Below are 18,856 nucleotides of genomic sequence, written 5' to 3' on the forward strand. Positions count from 1 at the left end.
ATAATATGAATGTTACGATACAGAAATATTTTCTATTTCTAATGCTGATACACCTTTTTGTTTAATTTTTGAATATACTCCACCATAAACCTGCAAACCAAGCATTGTAATATTCCCAGTGTCTAATGGCTTTGCATCTGGTACTTCTCGTCCACGATAGTATGCTTTAAAATTTGCCAAAGGTAATTTAACAGTTGAAAATGTAGTACTTGACATTGGCGCCTATATCAATAAAATATTCACATTGGTCCCAAATTATAAATACTATTGAAAGACATTTTTAAAATTGAAAATAATGCATAACTGTATGTTATATAAAAGTAGTACAATTTTGGTTTACCATGAAAGTCTGTTCATATGTTATATCTTCATTCGTATGAAGACCTTCATGTCGAAGAACAACTTTGTAATTTTCATTACTTCCTTGTCCTCTACAAGTTATTTCAATATTCTTAAAGTTTAATAAATTTAAATTCGTTCTTTTTCGTACTCCTGCAAAGCCAGCTCCATTTGTTTGTGGATTCAAAAGAGTAAAAAAAATTGCACGCTGAAAAACTTGAGTAGTTTGCAATGTCAAAACAGCTTTTGACATTCCCACTGTTCTGACAGTGTCAGATATTTCCGACCAATCATTTACATTGTCTATAGTTGTAAAATCAACAAGTATTTCCCGAGATCTAATGAAATATTACATATATAATACAGAAAATTAGAGTGGGATATAAAATATAAATCAATTTGTATAAGAAACAATTATACTTTTATATATTTAATGTAATTAAATTATTGCTATTTCAGAATAAAAATTGGAATTACTTAATGTGTTCACCATTTTATAACATAAAATGATAAAAATGTAAAAATTGCATTTTTTTCGTGTTAAAATAAATGACTCACCCTTTTACCACATGCAGCATCATACATATTGTGACAAATTCAGAGATGCGATACAAATTCATAACTGTAGAGCTTATAAGTTGTGTTGTAATTTATTTACGTCATTTACACTGTAGTACCATGTAGTACGCAGTGCGTATATGGATAATATCTATAGATATGACTTCATACTTCATACTATTTATAGTAAAGTCATATAGGGAGTAATACAAACGACATTCATGTCAAATCAAGGCGGCAAAATTGAACTATTACGTACAGCAAATTGTGATAATATACATAAGTAGTTTCCTTTTGTAAATGTATATAATCAAAATAATTCTGTTTTATTCAAGATAAAAATTTAATCATACATATATCAAACTTCCGAACTTCCTGCATATATATCATATATCAAATGAAAGGATATATATAAACTCACAAAAATATATATTATTATAAAACTAAGAAAGAGTATAATAACAAATATATATAGAATATAATAAACACTCTATTCATGCATTTAGAATTCATAACTTATAATAGTAGAACATTATTATAGGAAAAAAACCTGTGATAAATATATTATGATCTGCGCTATATACATGTAAAAGGATCGAAATTAAAGAAAACATGATTACCAATAAATATATACTTACCTATATACATTCAATTTGTGATACAGGATAAAGTATGCTGGAGTTTAACATATATTTTTTCTGTATTAAAATTAGAAGGAATTCCTTATTTTATAAGAGTTCTATATACTTTAAAGTTCTATATAAATATCATAATACTACAGGGAGTGACATGCTTTTTCTCAGACACAATGTATTATTTATCTCTCCACAGAAGTTGGTCCAATCGACCACATCACTAATATATATATCTTTCATTTCTAATTCGCTTACTAAAAATTTCTGCCATGGTGACCGCATCATAAGAAAATATGCAATAAATTGATATCTGTATATCTAGTGTCGAAAAGGTATAATTTACAATGTAGATTCTATATAGATATATGTATAAACGCTCCGCTTGCATTCTTCCGCATTTTGCACGAATTTTTGTATGTATTACTCAGGAGGGTGACCTTGACAACATATATATATGTCAAGGTCAAGGACTTTGGAGCTGGGACCGCTAAACGTAATATTTACCGTAAAATATATATTGTATTATGTGTATAATAAGGCATGGTCAAATTTATTTTAACTATAGTTTACTCATCTCTTTCATGACAAATATTTTTACAATATATTAAATGGAATGCGACTGTATTCATTTTTAAACTTTTTTTAACTTTTAAATAAATAATACTAGATAGGTACACATAAAATTATATACTTATTCTTTTACTTTATTTGGAAAATGGTAATGTAGAAAAGAAATTACAATTAGATTGAGGATTTTTATGCATTTACAATTACTATTACTATATTGATCAAAATCCAGTAAAATAGAAATTGCAACAAAGTTCAACATAAATTTAATATTCTGCTTTAAATTTAATGTTTTGCTTTACATATATTTATTGAGATAATAATTTTTCATTTCCCTAATTCCTGTTTCTACTGGTTAGTCCTTCAAAACAAGAGTTTTCATGAACATTCGCAGTCTACATAATTATGCTAAATCTATCTATTAATATTTTCCATAGTTAAGAAGAAATAATGAATAATAAATTAATTTTTATAAAAGAGAACATAAAATCCGAATGAGTTAATATAATATAGCATCATATTATAAAACATGTCTTATTATCAACATTAATTACTTAAGTCTTGGAATAGTGGTAACAATAACAACAAACAGTGTCCTCTCGACGGGAGCTTGGTCTTTATAATTGATGACAACCTAGTATTATTTAAGTCAAAACCGTTAATTCACTGTTCGTAGAGTAACCCTGGTCCCAAAGGAGAAATTCGTTTGTACACAACATTTATAAAATCGGAGTGCAAGCCTATTGATGTGGCACACAATGTATTTACTGCATATATATGTATATTTATATATAGTATAGTATATATTCTTCCATTCTTACATGATAATGACTCTTACTGTCCACCTACATTTGTTTTTAAACTTATCTAAAGGAACGTAATTCATGCCCAGTATGAACAACTATCATATTGTTCAAGAAGTTTCTGTTTTTTTTTGTATTTTTGTTTTTAGTAAAATATAAAATAAAGAAAAGTAAGAGTAACGAATTGGTAACGTATGTCCTGTAGGACAAAGCTGCTGTCGAGGGAACACTATATTAAAATTTCTCTCTTTCACGAACTTTGAAATATTGCAAAAATTAAAAATTTTATTTAGAAACGAAAGATCTAGCGAGCTGAGAATGAAGTCTATAAGTTCTTTATGAAAGGTTTATATATATGATATAAAAGCAGGATTATAATTATGAAATAATACAGGTGACACTAATTTTTGTTATACTACTATATCATTTTATGACAACTTTTTGATGCTATTTAGATGTGTAGATGTGTTACCAACAATCTTTTGTATCTAAGCTTATAGTACAGCTTCCAAACTGTAAATTAGATAACAAACACCTTCAGATGTACTCAATCTTGTTACATAAACGTACTTTACAATGGTAAATATTTATCTTATTCAACTGTGTCACATTCATGTTTATCATATTTTCATGTGATTAAGTAAATATTTCGTACAATTCACCTTGTACATGTGTATTATAATGTTAATGTCCGCATGTGCAACATATTGTCTAATATTTAATTTCTTTTTTTATGCAACAAATTATAAGATCTATAGGAAATGTAAGCAAATCACAACAATCATACAAAAGCTGTAACATTGAAGAAAAATACAGAATCAGTTTTCAATACAATTTATACGTATACGTTTATACTGAGTCATGTATTCATATCATATATTTTTGTAAATTAATTCTAACTATAAAAGAACTGATGTTTATTAAGTAGATTTGACTTATTAAAGGTTAAGGAATAAAGATCAAAGACTATTTGCTTGCTATACTTAGTATAAATCATATATGCATTAATAGTACCGATGATTTCAAATATCTATATACAAACAAATAAAGACCTAACAGGAGCAAGAATCCTTTCCACCTTGTTGTTCATTAGATACACCTTGAAGATTAGTACGGCCTGGTTGACTTGGATTATGTTGAACGCCTGATTCTGCTGCATTCAAGTCCAAGCTGAAAGCAATAAATTGATATATTGAAATTATTCACAAAACAAATAAAAATACCATCAATATTATACCCACCGTCCATCTTGTATACTTTGGAATATTTTCTTTGCTGTTTCCAAAAAGGCTTCTTCAACATTGTGCCCTCTGATAAAGAATATAGTAAACAATAAATTAATGAAAAGAACATCTAAGAATATGTTACAATTAATAAGAATTAACAAAAACCTTTATAATTGTTTAGTTAAGCATAATCTATGAATTATCAATGAACAACTTACGTTTTTGCACTAGCCTCTACAAACATGAGACCATTTTCATCTGCGAACTGCTTTGCTTCTTCATAGGTAACGTCTCTCTGAGCTTCCAAGTCACTTTTGTTACCAATCAAAAATATAACCTGTAAGCATAGAATGTAAAATTCTTTGTTCTCTATCTTGTAAAAATGTCTTATTTACAGAATATAAGAAGTATGTCATTCAACGTTTGTGCATCACAATTGTAGTTACACTTTACAGACATAAATACCATTATGTAAAATATCATATTTTGCATACAGTGCTTGGATTTGTTAAATTCCTTGTATCTGTAAGCCAGCTGCTAAGATGATTGTAAGTCGATCGACGAGTAATGTCATAGACCATTAACGCTCCAGCCGCACCTCGATAATAAGATCTATAAAACAAGGCTAATGTGTAGTTTTGTTTTACTTCTAAATTCAATGTTACAAAATTTAAGGTGCCGAAGTACATGATACCTTGTAACTGCCCGGAAACGTTCTTGTCCAGCAGTGTCCCATATTTGCAATTTTATTTTCTGCCCTGCTACTTCGATAATTCTTGTCCCAAACTCGACGCCGATAGTGTGTGGGCAGTCTGCCATAACTAAAATACGATATTTATATATAATAATCTAATATTAATAATAGATGAATAAAATAATAAATTTTTAGTGACTTTTTAAGAAACTATCTTTAATAACATAGATATTATTAATAAGATTAAGTGAGTAAGAACAAATACAAATTTAATTTGGTTGAGAAGATTATTTTTTTATCACATGTATAAAACAAATCAAAATGTATAAGCATAACTTCGGAGGTAAATTATAGTAAAATATAATACAATTTTCCGAAATTTTAACTAATAAGGATTTATTTATCCAAATAAAAAATGATTTGATAAAAATTATAAAAAATAATTGATAATTGAAATGTTTATGAGTCTCGCATCTTTTTAGGTATAAAACAGATACTGTTGTATTTCACACTAAACTGTTATGATCAGAATTTGGTTGGCAGAAACATCTGTTACTATAAAGGAGGTACTGCGAGTTCAGATAACAGAACATTCAGATAATAGAACATTCCAATAGTTGGTTACAGGCTAATATTTGGTTACAGGATTAATAATAATTCTTTTATAAACTGAAGTAACAGAATGCAAAAGCGAAGCTCTGTTTTCAAACTGTTAGAAACAATAACTTTAAGTAAAATAAGCTGTTAAATATATCTTTTAAATTCTTCATACATTCAAAAGTCTAACAGATATTATTTCCATATGCAAACAAGTGACATGATACATTTATCAGGAGAATTATTCTAATAAAAGTCTATCTGTGACTTAGATACAAAATGAAATAGAATATATGCTTAACTTACTCCTCAAACTATTATCAGATGCTTCAACATAATCTACATCTTTTGTGTAATTGACAAAGTAAAATATAGTTATCAAATGAATATGTATCTAGTTCATTTAATATAAAAAACTTACATTTCTTTTCAGTAAATTGATGCAATAAACAAGATTTTCCTACTCCCATATCTCCTATGATGATGTACTTAAAGATATAAGAGTAATTATATGGACCAGTTGACATTTTGTACCTGTAAACAAAATAATCTATAATATTCTATAGTTTACGGTAATACTGAACTATTATTTTCCATTATCTTATGCGTAGGAATATTTACAGTTTTATCTAAAACGTATGATATAGTATACATTGACACATATTGAGGGCTAATTATCATTTTGACAATTGTAGAAATATATATTAGCATGTTTATACAAAAGTATTGCAGCAGCTGAATTTATTATAGTACAATTTATAGTGTTCCAATATATAAATTTATTTCATTGCCTGGTACAATATTATACAGAGTAAAGTATACATTGAGTAACAAACTTTTATCAAGACTTTGTATTGAAAATTTTATGAAAATTTTACAATTTCAATAAGTGGATTCATTGCGAAATAACCCACATACAATATCACTAAAATTGCTTTGCAGAGCAACAAAGTATAAAGCACAGGGAACAATGCATTGGAATTTGTACATTTGCGGAAAATTGATATTCCCGAAAAAGATACTAATTAGGAAAATTGCAACAATTTATAAGATCTTTGTTACACTGTCATCAAGTGATATTACAATAAGCAGAAACCACGATAAAAATTGATACGGTACCATTAGATATTAAACTTATAAATATAGCTGTTCGCAACTCAATTTTCTACTGACAACTGTTCAATAAAAAAAAGTTTCTGATGTCAACAATGCAGCTTCCACTTACCGTTTTACAGCTGACTATTATGAAATATTTTCTTATAATTAAGTTATGGGGTGTCTAAACACTGTAGCTGCTATATAAACAATAGGCACTTGTACCAAATGTACAAACAACAATCGTAATAACGTAAATGTATTACAGTTCTTTATATCACGCGCAATATGGCAGGTCCCTGTCGTTAATAACGATGGCGGCGAATAAACGTCAAACCACCTGTCACTGATTTTGTAGCAGTCCCATGTACTGACTCACACCCATTTGTTAAACTTCAATCTTTAATAATGTGATACAATTTTTTACAGTGATTAACAAAAAATCACTCGCGAATGTAAGGCTTTTTTATTGGACAACTTTGTTAAACCATAGAAAGGTAAAGAGAGATGGGTATCTGCTCGATTATAATGACGATAATTCTGTAGATATATACATAACATGTATTCACCAATCACGCTTTTAGTTTTTCCATTATAATTTATATATGTTTATATAGGAATAAAACTTGATAAAACTTCATCATTGATACCATAATACCATATATATAGTCCGTGATAATTGTTACAAAGTATTGATTCCAAAATTCTTTCGATACTACTATTAAAAAATGCCATAAAAAACACCTATTTTGAATCACAATAATGCTATCATTTTTTGGTTCAAATTTTTGCTATATACATATATGTTTTTTTTTATTGTTTAACAATTTTTTAAGTAATTCAGATTTATGCTGGTCTACACCTTGCAGTAATTATACATATAGTATAGTATATATATAGTGTATATATATACGCATATTATATGTAATACATACTTACATTACATATAATAAAACTGTTGCGGTAAAAAGAGTAAGTTATATATATTCGAAATATAGAATTTAATATGCGTATATAGTTTCAGATTATAATAAATTGGTTTTACATATATATATTATACTTCTTCATCTTATGTCTGATTGGCTGTCGTCTTGTAACCGGAAGTAAAGACGAATAGCGAATGAGTGAGAAGAAATATATGTATTATTACAGTCAATTACAGTAAATACATGTATTTAGCGCACTACTCTTCTGCTTTTTCCAAAATTTTGTCTGCACGTGACAGTATATATGAAGATACGATCTTGAGAAAATTCTCAAAGAATAACGCTATAAGAGAGAAATGCGTAATTTATACACAAATTTAAATTTCTTCGGATTAAAAAACTAAGGCTCGCATTTGGATTGATATTATTTATTAAGTTTTCCGAATATATAAGCCATGTTCAGAAGGAATTTTATTTATAATCTAAAATTGATTTAGTAAAATCATTTTTCGTATGATCATTTCATTAAAAATATACACTCACCCGTCGATTTACGCAAAGTTTTTCGTGAAAATATGTGAAATGAATTTTTTTTATAATATATGTATACCGAGATATGTACCGGATTTTTTCTTTAGTATTTTTTGCGCACTGGTGAACTCTCGTATTATTTTCTTTGACGTAAAAAAAACGCGTGGGGACGGATAATCCGCCTAAATCGAAAGGGTACAATAAATTTAAATACTTATAATATTTATTAGACTTAGATTATACAATACAAAATAAAGATGTCTCACAAATATTCATTTTATAGAACAAATTTGTCATATAAAATAACAGATCTTTATCTCATTTATTTTTTATAAAACAATATATTAGAGTCTGCATAAGCCTAATACATAATACAAATTGTATTATTGTTTTTCTGCATTTAGCAACATTTTGACTCCAACGAACCATTAAATGCGAAATCAAGTAATGTATGTTGAAACATATGGTATTACAGAAAGTTTCTAATACACAGAAATAAAGTGGAGAATGATTTTAATACATATCTTTGATTTTGTCTACATCGAATTTCTTAAATTACAACATACATTTGCGTTTTAGTGAACAGTCAATAACTAACATGAATGTGCAATAATATTATTTATTACTTTTTATTAAGTACTTTTGTCAAAATATCAATAGATTTTCACTTTGTTTCTCCTTTTTATAAATGTAATCTATAGGCAGTAATAGTTTTTAGTAAAATTATTAATTATTAGAAAATAGTAGATAAATTATATTAGTTTAATATAAAATAGCATTGTATTCATAGATTAGTATACAAATATGAAGCAGTTAGTAGGCTATAATTTTATAGTTACAATTTATGTAAATAATATGGAAGTTAGTACGTGGTATCAGATTCATATGACTGTAAAGGATACCATTCTTTTTCTTTCTACTATATTAAATATTAGGTCTTTATATGAATCTTTTATGTTTATATGTACTTAGAAGAAAATGTTATGTGACATTGTGTCTTATAACTTTGTTATGTTTGCTACTTATTACATCAAAATGATATATAAATACTTTGAGGAATGTACTTTATAGTAAAAGGATAGTTTAGAAAGTTTTCTTTACCTAGAGTTACCGTATCTTAGAAAATACAGTCAAGAACATTTTATGAAAAATTAATTTCAATATTGAGAAAGCTTATTGTACTTAGAAATATCATTCATTTTAGTAAAACATTGCTTTCTTCTTTTTAATGAATTAAAGGTTTATCCTTCTTCAACTTTTACAACTCCTCATTTAAAAATTCCCGGGCATCTGGAAACTCTATATTTCTTATCCTTAAATTGTTAAATTGCAGGCAAAATAATCTTAAGTACCTGTTTGTACATTCAAACTATTATTTTAAGACTTAATGTAACGGTTATATACACAATAATTTGATCAATAATATTCATAATAATTTGAAGGCACGTTTACATTAAAAAGAATTATATATACTAGTACCATGTGGATTAAATCAAAAGTAATTCATGATTGAATCATTGTAAATCTAAAAATTTTCTAAGTATTCTTTAAAATGTATTACCGTTTTCTAAACCACCAAAGAAAGATCATTCAAGACATAATACATAATAAAAATTAATATAACAACAAATTTTTGAAATCTGAGAGAGAATTTAATTTTTATATATATAACGTTATATAGTAATTAATTGTTTCAGTATATTATCTTGAAAATAATTATTTCGAAATCAAATATTTAAATAATTTAGTATTACAACATCTCCATTTATTCCCCTTAAACGTGGCTTTTAATGAATAATTACTATATAATGAACACAAAGTAAATACTTTACTCCTTGTAAATTACCACAAAAATATTTTTTACTAGGAGAAAAAAAGTAGATGTCTTGGTAAAAATTGTGATCTATGGTATTAGTCTTATACTGATCATGTCTTAAATAGTACAATGATACTAATTGTATTGTAATGTGATTAGTATGCTACATTTCAACGTTAAATACATGTATTTTTTATATTTAACGTGTAATATGGATAGGCAAGATGTCATTTTTTAAAAATTCATAAAAGATTTTTCCGTTGTATAAATTAAACAGTTTCATAAACTACAAAATTAAGTTATATAACATGAGATTATATAAATACATTAGACAAAACTGTACTTTGTGTAATATGTTTGTGCGTTTGTAAGAATATATAAATTAAGCAGTATTATTGTCAAGAAGTATTTCTTTACCATTTTATTATCTTCATAAATGCAGAAATAAAAGCATATAAAACGTATTTAAATAATGCATAATAAAAAGTCTCAAAAAGTATTTGTGAAGATGAAATATTTGAATATTTATGAACATATGCAAAATATTACATAATTATTAATATGTAATAGCAGTAAATTTAAAATTAATCTGTTAACCATCGGAGCTCGTCACCTGGATTCTATTATATTTCCCAAAAATGCTTATTTAGTATTTAATAATAAATTGTAATCTACAGGGTGACAAGAAATAACGGAGTTAATCATTCCTTATTATAATTCTGTCAAATTGACGAATTTTGAAAAACCAAATAATAACAACAATAACATGGACCTTTAGTATTCATATATTTAAGAAGTTTCGAAATGGCCACCCTTTGCGCCGATACAGAGGCTCAAATGTGTCTTGAAATTTTCGGCAATGGGCCGCAGCTCTTCTGGCGTCATTCGGTCCCACTCCTGGTACAGAGATTTTTTCAATGACTCCAAATTTTTATGGGGTCGAGCACAGGCCCTGGCCTCCAAAATCGACCACACGCTGTAGTCCATCGGTTTGAGATTCGGTGAGTACGGCGGCCATTCCACAGATGTGATGAAACCGGGAAAATGGGCTTTGCATCACTCCTGAGTCGTTTTCGCTCTGTGGACCGGCGCGGAATCCTGCTGTAACGTCCATTCCGGATCGCCGAGGTGCTGTTGGGCCCACAGAAGTACGACGGCTTCGAGAATGTCCCCTCGATACACTTCTTGGTTGATTTTGACCCCTTGATCCACGAAAACCGTAGCAAATCCCATTTTCCAGGTTTCAACAGATCTGCGGTATGGCCGCCGTACTCACCGGATCTCAACTCTATGAACTCCAGCGTTTGGTCGATTTTGGAGGCCAGGGCCTGTGCTCAGCCCCATAAAAGTTTCGAGTCGCTGAAAAATTCTCTGCGCCGGGTGTGCGACCGAATGACGCCAGAAGAGCTGCGCTCCATAGCCGAAAATTTCAAAACACGTTTGAGCCTCTGAATCGGCTCAAAGGGTGGCCACTTCGATACTTCTTAAATATATGAATACTAAAAGTCTACGTTATGGTTCTTATCATTTGGTTTTTCAAAATTCGTCGATTTGACGGAATTATAATAAGAAATGTTTAACTCCGTTATTTCTTGTCACCCTATAATTATTGTGCCGTATAAGTTGTATGGTAATTATGTTTGTTGTGGGACAAGTGTTGTGTCGTAGTTTTTATATTTATTCTTTATTGTATTAATATAAGAGTTCGTGATTAAAAGTCTGATGGTTAACAGATTATCTACGCAAGTATTCCAAAGTAATGAATTTAATGCATTCTATTTCAAAAAGTCATGCAATTAGGAAATTTCACATGATTTTAAAAATATATATGTGTATATATGTATATGTATGTGAATGTATGTCTCTATAAATATATCAATATATCACAATCTGGATTTTTTAAACTTCTTGCATTTAGCTGCTTATATATTTGCTATATACTGTTTAGCTATAGCAGTCATCGTTTGTTATTTTTCACTGTAAGTACTGTAAAACTTAAGTAAACATGCTAATTTATGAAAAAAAGTTCTTAAGTATATATAATCATGATAAAAGTTAAAACAACTGTCTAACGTTTACATAACGCTTCATTTTCTGGATTATCATCCCTATGTTTTTCGAGGTTTCCCGATAGTGTGGGATCTGGCCGTCTTCTTTTAAAGAATCCACACTGTCGTAGGATTAGCGCAATTATAATAAGCAATATCAAACCTGCTACAACCGCTCCTATAATTATCCCAATGGACATAGATTCCTTATCTTGTTGATCAATATGATCTGGTTGCACAATTGTCTCAACCTGTATATTAAAACATATGAAATACAAATTCCAAAAGAAGATATCTGAAGACTGTAAATTTCAACACTTACAGCTGCAACATCATCTATTCTATTTTCTTGTTGAATCCCAACATTCGATGGTATAACTATTCTCGCATTAGAACCTATTCTCACGTGATCCACTTTAGGATAATCCTCTGCAAGTGTAGAATTCCATAATCTAGAAAGGATAAAAATATCTTGAATAGAAAAGTTAAATATTATTAACAATAAAAATATGCTTGTTGTTACATATTGTGTTTAAATATCGCATTTATGTGTGATATTAAATGTTACCGTGCTTTAACAATTATTACTGCTTCTTGTTTCCTTTGTAAGTTATATATAAAACACGTAATATCAAAACATTTTGCAGTTCCAGCTTTGCAGTTCTATAATAACAAAAATAATTGTTTTCATTGATGAAACGAAGTATTTAATCATATATTTAATTAGTCTCATACCATTGAAACTACTTGACGTTTATGACCATCCTTATCTGTGATTGTTCGTGTGTTAACAACTTTTTCTGTATCTCTTTTCATTCTTGCATAATTCGTGTGGTTATGCAATGTGGGAGGAGTAGACATTGATTGAAACACATCAATATCATCATAACTAGTATTACCTTGTAACTTTAGAGGATTAACCTGGTGATCTGGTGGTAATGTACATACACCATCACCTAAAGCTATACATGAAATTACAATGAATATAATTAATATATACCACACTCACACATATTATACTTAATGTTAAATGATCGAAAAAGAAAACAATTGAAATTATAACATCACAATGTGTATATAAACGATATAACATTATTGTTGCATCACCTTGTACAGTTGGCATTTCCTCTAAATACAAGAGCCATTTTCCATGAGCTTTGTCATTTGCCACCTCATAAGGCCACGAGATTCGAACTTCTAAAGTGCTTACCCTCCATGGACCTTCATTAAATACTTCATAAATATGTGAAACTTTTGGTCCGACTTCATTTAAGTGTTTTATTGCTGACTCGCCCACAACTGGTCCACCATAGGAAGCCCGTTGAATTTTTGCACTCCTATAATTGTTGTATTTCGCATATGATTAAACGTTTAATTCTTTTATCATATTACACATTTTCTTTGTAGTACAAATTTCAAAGTTACCCTTTAATTGACAATTCCGCACGCTTTACTACTGTTGCTTGCAATCTTGTAGGCTCCTTTTCTTTTACTTCTTTCGATGTAGAATTTGTAAATATTACAAACCATAATTTCGATTCATTATCTTCCAATTCTTTAGGATCAAATCGTACTTGTATATTCACCATTTTATCTTTTTTAAACGGGTTACCAATGGAACAAGCTACTACTGTAGTATTGTGTAAATTGCAAATCACAGAATCATTGCTTTTACTAGCGATATAATTCAAACTGTGTGAATGAACGATGAATAACTGAGCTTCGTATGCTGATTCTCCAACATTAGATACAGTTACATCTACCACAACTTCCTCCCTTTCACCCAAAAGGAGCTCATAGATATTAGTTTTCTCAGGCAATGCTTAAAATATTAATAATAAGTATTATTTTTAAAAAACTACTTTTTTAAACAAATCAATTTTGAAATTATAGCATTTTTATTGAATTGAAGATTATACCTGATAAATTTAATCGAGCATTCACTTGTAGATCGCTTTCACAAATATCATTATTACCGCAATCTTTTTGAAAGGTTGCTTCAAATACACGTGCAGCTTCTTGCTGATTTAAAATCGGATAATTCTTTATATCAGGTAAAGGCTGTCCTTCAGCTGGCATGATTGGCTCCTCTTGTATCAAAGAATAGTTTAACCGGAATTTAATTGGCGATTGAATGTCGCGTGTATTTTCCTGAAAAAATTAAGAAACTTGTACAGGATGGGACACCTAATGGGATCGCGTTGATCATGGTAGATTAATATTACATTGTAATAGCATAACAAACACATTTACCTTTAAGTAAATTATTTCTTTCTGACAATGTTCAACTTTCGTTGCATCTAAAGTGACAGTACGATTTATATAATGTGGGCGAGCATTGCCAGTACCAAACCACACTCTTGAGAATTTTTTAACTCCTGTGTACGTTTCAGCCTCAATGTAATAATTTAATTGTAAATTCTGCATGCCCTCTTTTTTTGTAAGAGATTCTGTTTTACAACAAGCTTCGAACGAAAAACTGCAACGAATTAACTTTCTATATGCGCATACATAAAAACATTGTTATAAACGTAACGTTCTGAAATTTATAAATTACTGACCACGTATAATTTGAATCAGGGTCTTCTGGACACCCAAATTTATTAGGATCGACAGGTTCTATTTTTTCTTGATATGTATTATCCTTTCTTGAGTAACGGATATACGTGTTGATATCGATAATCTTTTTTGAACGGAGAAGTGCTACAGCATCGTTTTCATAAGCTCCAACTAATAAATCCGAATATCCATTTTGATCCATGTCAATTCCTCCACTTAATGAATATCCAAATGTTTGTAATGGTTGTGGCATATCGTCTGCGTGTATTACCTAAAAATTAAGGCAATTTCAAACAAAATTATACAATTTTAGAATATATTTAGATGTATATTATGTAATACCTGTGATGGCATTGTAATTATTCCATTTTTGGAACCCAAATATATGTATACTGTCCCCTTTTCTTCATAAGGTGCACCAACTGCAATATCTTCGTAACCATCTTTGTTCAAATCTCCCAAATTTGTTAATGCAAATCCGAATCTATAATTCAGAGTTACATATTATTATATACTATTAATCCTGATTGCATTATAAATATCTAAATGTTAAAACCTATGTTACTCACGAAAGTATTCAAACGCTCTTTAGAACAGAATACATAATTTGTAAGTATACATTTAGTAAAATGACATGCAAAAAAAATTGAAAATATTTTATTGAATGTCTAGAATATGTACAGTCGGCCACGAAAATATTCGGACACCACTATAGTTTTGACTATTATAATCCGTACTTCATAAATTTATGCAATAAGAACAAAAAGAGGTTTCACGTATGTTACTATGCAGTGTGTAGTTAACATAAACATAAGAGATATTTACTTACGATAAGTGGTTACATAAATAATAAAAGAAAAATGGAAAGTAACATACTCTGTACATAGTATGAATGATATGTTTAAAAACATTGTTTCAGTCAGTTCCTGGAACCTGGAAACTTGAGAAGTATATCAAGTGTCCGAATATTTTCGTGACATGAAAATGAGCGTACTTTCCATTTTTATTTTATTATTTATGTAATCATTTATCCTAAATAAATATCTCTTATGTTTATGGTAACTACACACTGCATAGTAATATACGTGAAACCTCTTTTTGTTCTTATTGCATAAATTTATGAAGTACGGATTATAATAGTCAAAACTATAGTGGTGTCCGAATATTTTCGTGACCGACTGTATATACCTCGATTCTTCACGACCAACAAGTTTAGTAGGTTGACTTTTTTTCTGTAACGATGTATAAATATATACCGCACCTCCTTCTGCTTTATTGAAGTAAAATGGGGCTGCAACTATAAGATCTGAAATTCTAGAAATAGAAGCACGATAAACGTATTAATATGTAATAATTTCTCATTTATAAAAGTTAATTTCCAAAAAACAATGTTATACTTGTCTCCATTAACATCCGCAGATGTAATTTCATATCCGAAACTTGAAGCAAATTGTTCGCCATCCAAAATGAGAGCAACATCCATATCTGATTTAAAGTCTCGTCGTGTAAGTAAAACCACTTGACCAGTTCCATTCGAACGTGGTGCTCCAGCAGCATATGCCAATCCATTACCAAAGAAATTCCCCACAGTAACAGACATGCCTATAAATGTAACGTGTATTTATATTGTTTTAAAAATGACAGTCAGATTAGAGGAATTTTTCTAACAAGTTTGTTCTTTTTATAAATATTGACACTATTTACTTTATGTGAAACAGATTTTCAAAATAAATTCTCAGAACAGGTCAAAACAATAAGAATGCTCCAATGCAATCAAAGAACGCGAAAATGTCGGGTACTCAGTGGTCGGAAGTCTCAGTGGCCGAGACAAGTCGGATTCCTGTAAAGTTCGAGATTTCCGAGAATATTCAATAATCCCGATATGTTCGAGAATCCCGAAGTTATCGAGAACCCAACATTTTCGGATTCTCTCACACCTCTTATAATAATACATACCTAAGTAGCTATACTTGTTGACAGGAGAGGAATCTTGCATTGGAGCGTTATAAACAGTATTATCTCTAGTTAAAAATTCATCTGAAATTGTAAAAAGATATAAAGTTCCTCTCCATGTGTGTGGACCTGGTGTACCAATGACAACACGATCCTCTCCAGTAAGTACACCACTAGTTCCAGCTTGACAGTATCCAAATTGTTCATGAGCTCTAAAATATGAGAAAATATTATATTTAATTATATAGTATATAGAAATTGAAAATTATATATTGATATACTTGTTTTTAACGTATTTTTTAAATTAAAATGTTCATATTACTTGTTTGTTGGTTTTCCAGAGCAAGGTTTCTTTAAATCTTGGTATTTCAAATCTTGCGTTAATATGTAACATTGTCCCTGACCCCATTGTGAATCTGCTGTTTTTACAATGTGCCTGTGTGCGCATACCTATAAATATATCAAAGCTAATTAATTGAATACCTAAAAAACAAAAATAAGCATTATGTTCCAAGGAATACATACCATTACTTTACCTCCAGAACCTTGACTACGAACTGTTACTCCCAGCCACTGATTGTTTTTTATTTCATCATTTCCTGGTGGCTGTAGCTCATCAGATTCAGAATCTAAAAAATTTAAAACAGTTTGTTAATTAAAGAGTCATACAGCTCTTTATTTTTTGGTTAATTATCAAGATTATTCATTTCAGGTATTACAAATAATATTTTATATCACTTCAATTTATGTTTTATTTGAGCAATTCCCTTAAGCAGTTTAAAGGTATTTCACAAACTTGAAATACAAAATGAGGGAACATATAATTTCTAATTGTTCTCAAAGAAAAGGAAGCTATCCCTAAGAATACATTACATCATTATAACATATTTAAAGATCGATAAAAAAAATCATTCCATATAAATTATCATGCTAAAACAAATGAAAAATATATACGAAAACCTACTGAAAATAATGAAAAAAACAACAACGAAAAATAGATACATTATGCAGAATAATAAGCATGTGGATGTACATTTTATTAATGCAAACAATATCATTTCAGTTTTTAACTTACACACAAATGCAAACATAAAAACATTCCATGGTTAAACAAGATGTCACAACAAATTTAAATTAGAAAAATTTTTTATGAACAGTGTGTTTGTTAGAATCAGAATGTTTTTAATCAATTTAGTATAATTAGATAATTCCTACATTGAAATATACCATGCTGATGTAACAATTTCTCTAATAAGTGACCAAAATTTTTACGTAATCAATAAAATTTTGTATGACAATGATAAAATTGCCCATTCAAATAACACCATTCATCGACTTACTTGAATCATACAGAATTCCCTCTGCTGCTCGTTTTAACCAACACATAATTTAACAAAAAAATAATCTTATTATGTATACAACATCGAATAAAGCTCAATAACTTAACAACTCCATAGAACAATAACATTGAAAATAACATGCAAGTTGAATTAATGTTCCTAAAAATATAAAGAAATTCGAACGACAATAAGTTCCTTCGTTAACTTTAAAAATTATTCACACATTATAATAAATATAAATATATCTAATATCAATATACATAGGCATAAATATGTTCATAAAAATAAGACTTGTGGAATGATAAGGAATCATAAATCGATATGAATATATTCAAATTCTCTACATACTTGATCGCCCATCTGTGATCACTTGAGTACAATCCCTTTGAAGTGTTGTTAATGGACATTGCCATAACGCGCCAGATCTATTTGTATTTGGTTGTCTATTTTGACCGAGTGGAGCACCGATTAACATCCTGTCAATTAAATAAGTTACATTCGTCATTGCATGAAATATTTTTAAAATATTAATAATCCATATGTATTTAAATAGTTCCAAAATTTACATATAAATTAAATTATTTTTATTTTCATTATCAACATGTTTGTATTTTATGTATTTATCTATATTAAAAAATATTACAGAAAATGAAACACATTATTTTACGTAGGATATAAACACGTGAAGTTTTTATAATGCTTATAACGATTTTAGCTGTAATAAAAAGAAATGATTCTTACCAACTTTTGAGGTTTTCTGATCCATCTTCCGAAATTTCTTGATGTTCAGCTACAGAATAGCCGAAATAAGAACCATTCAGCCCTCTTTTAATAATAGGTATTCTCGGCTCTAAATTAAATGTATATACTAAACATACGTTCAAAACAAGCCAAGTTAATTGACAAGTTTCCATTTTTGGTTAACTTTAATCGGCCGCGCACATAATATGTGAAATTTAGCAATATGTAGTCTGATGTAAATAGCCTGATAATCGTAAAACGCTGACTATGATTCACAAGTTTGTTTGCACTCTTACGGATAACACTATTTTTGTATATCTTGTTTAACTTCAACACCTTAGGTAACTTTTGAACAAGCACAGGATCCACCCACGCAAGTCAAATAGGTATATATAGATGCATACATACATATATGTATTTAAATTTAA

The 18,856-nt window shown here is 29.1% G+C and overlaps 3 protein-coding genes across 5 annotated transcripts; all 3 read right to left on the reverse strand.

The window, feature by feature from the left end:
* Window positions 1-12: 12 nt before the first annotated feature.
* On the reverse strand, window positions 13-1,267 carry LOC143208416 (uncharacterized). Its single transcript, XM_076422860.1, has 3 exons — window positions 898-1,267; window positions 341-677; window positions 13-222 (listed from the first exon to the last, which is right to left on the reverse strand). Exons 1-3 carry the CDS (start codon window positions 957-959, stop codon window positions 13-15), a joined length of 609 nt encoding a protein of 202 aa, XP_076278975.1. The 5' UTR covers window positions 960-1,267.
* Window positions 1,268-2,081: 814 nt separating this feature from the next.
* Window positions 2,082-6,994, reverse strand: Rab14 (RAS oncogene family member Rab14). 2 transcript variants are annotated; one of them, XM_076422858.1, is made up of 7 exons: window positions 6,645-6,994; window positions 5,841-5,953; window positions 4,823-4,949; window positions 4,623-4,740; window positions 4,347-4,465; window positions 4,144-4,212; window positions 2,082-4,072 (listed from the first exon to the last, which is right to left on the reverse strand). In XM_076422858.1, exons 2-7 carry the CDS (start codon window positions 5,944-5,946, stop codon window positions 3,955-3,957), a joined length of 657 nt encoding a protein of 218 aa, XP_076278973.1. In that variant the 5' UTR covers window positions 5,947-5,953; window positions 6,645-6,994; the 3' UTR covers window positions 2,082-3,954. The 2 variants fall into 2 exon arrangements, with proteins under 2 accessions (XP_076278973.1, XP_076278974.1); XM_076422859.1 differs by lacking the exon at window positions 6,645-6,994 and adding an exon at window positions 6,539-6,617.
* Window positions 6,644-18,822, reverse strand: Mew (multiple edematous wings). 2 transcript variants are annotated; one of them, XM_076422845.1, is made up of 18 exons: window positions 18,429-18,822; window positions 18,036-18,163; window positions 17,688-17,711; window positions 16,873-16,976; window positions 16,670-16,797; window positions 16,351-16,559; window positions 15,792-15,996; window positions 15,583-15,708; window positions 14,737-14,878; window positions 14,397-14,665; window positions 14,089-14,314; window positions 13,755-13,986; window positions 13,261-13,657; window positions 12,943-13,172; window positions 12,571-12,797; window positions 12,404-12,498; window positions 12,158-12,287; window positions 6,644-12,086 (listed from the first exon to the last, which is right to left on the reverse strand). In XM_076422845.1, the coding sequence occupies exons 1-18, from the start codon at window positions 18,599-18,601 to the stop codon at window positions 11,856-11,858; spliced, it is 3,276 nt and encodes a 1,091-aa protein (XP_076278960.1). In that variant the 5' UTR covers window positions 18,602-18,822; the 3' UTR covers window positions 6,644-11,855. The 2 variants fall into 2 exon arrangements, with proteins under 2 accessions (XP_076278960.1, XP_076278961.1); XM_076422846.1 differs by lacking the exon at window positions 17,688-17,711.
* Window positions 18,823-18,856: the final 34 nt, after the last annotated feature.

This window comes from Lasioglossum baleicum, chromosome 4 (assembly GCF_051020765.1).
Source record: "Lasioglossum baleicum chromosome 4, iyLasBale1, whole genome shotgun sequence".
Taxonomy (NCBI): Eukaryota; Metazoa; Arthropoda; class Insecta; order Hymenoptera; family Halictidae; genus Lasioglossum; species Lasioglossum baleicum.

Excerpts from the sequence above, each read along its gene's own strand:
- Mew (XM_076422845.1), bottom strand. The coding sequence starts at position 18,601 with ATGGAAACTTGTCAATTAACTTGGCTTGTTTTGAACGTATGTTTAGTA. Across the intron at positions 16,798-16,872 it reads GTTCTGGAGGTAAAGTAATG|GTATGCGCACACAGGCACAT; the intron begins GTATGTATTCCT and ends ATATATTTATAG. Across the intron at positions 12,798-12,942 it reads GGAAATGCCAACTGTACAAG|CTTTAGGTGATGGTGTATGT; the intron begins GTGATGCAACAA and ends TTTCATGTATAG.
- Rab14 (XM_076422858.1), bottom strand. The coding sequence starts at position 5,946 with ATGTCAACTGGTCCATATAATTACTCTTATATCTTTAAGTACATCATC. Across the intron at positions 4,950-5,840 it reads TCAATTTACTGAAAAGAAAT|TTATGGCAGACTGCCCACAC; the intron begins GTAAGTTTTTTA and ends ATCGTATTTTAG. Across the intron at positions 4,466-4,622 it reads ATTTAACAAATCCAAGCACT|GTTATATTTTTGATTGGTAA; the intron begins GTATGCAAAATA and ends CTATGCTTACAG.
- LOC143208416 (XM_076422860.1), bottom strand. The coding sequence starts at position 959 with ATGAATTTGTATCGCATCTCTGAATTTGTCACAATATGTATGATGCTG. Across the intron at positions 678-897 it reads ATGCTGCATGTGGTAAAAGG|ATCTCGGGAAATACTTGTTG; the intron begins GTGAGTCATTTA and ends ATATTTCATTAG. Across the intron at positions 223-340 it reads CATATGAACAGACTTTCATG|GCGCCAATGTCAAGTACTAC; the intron begins GTAAACCAAAAT and ends TTATTGATATAG.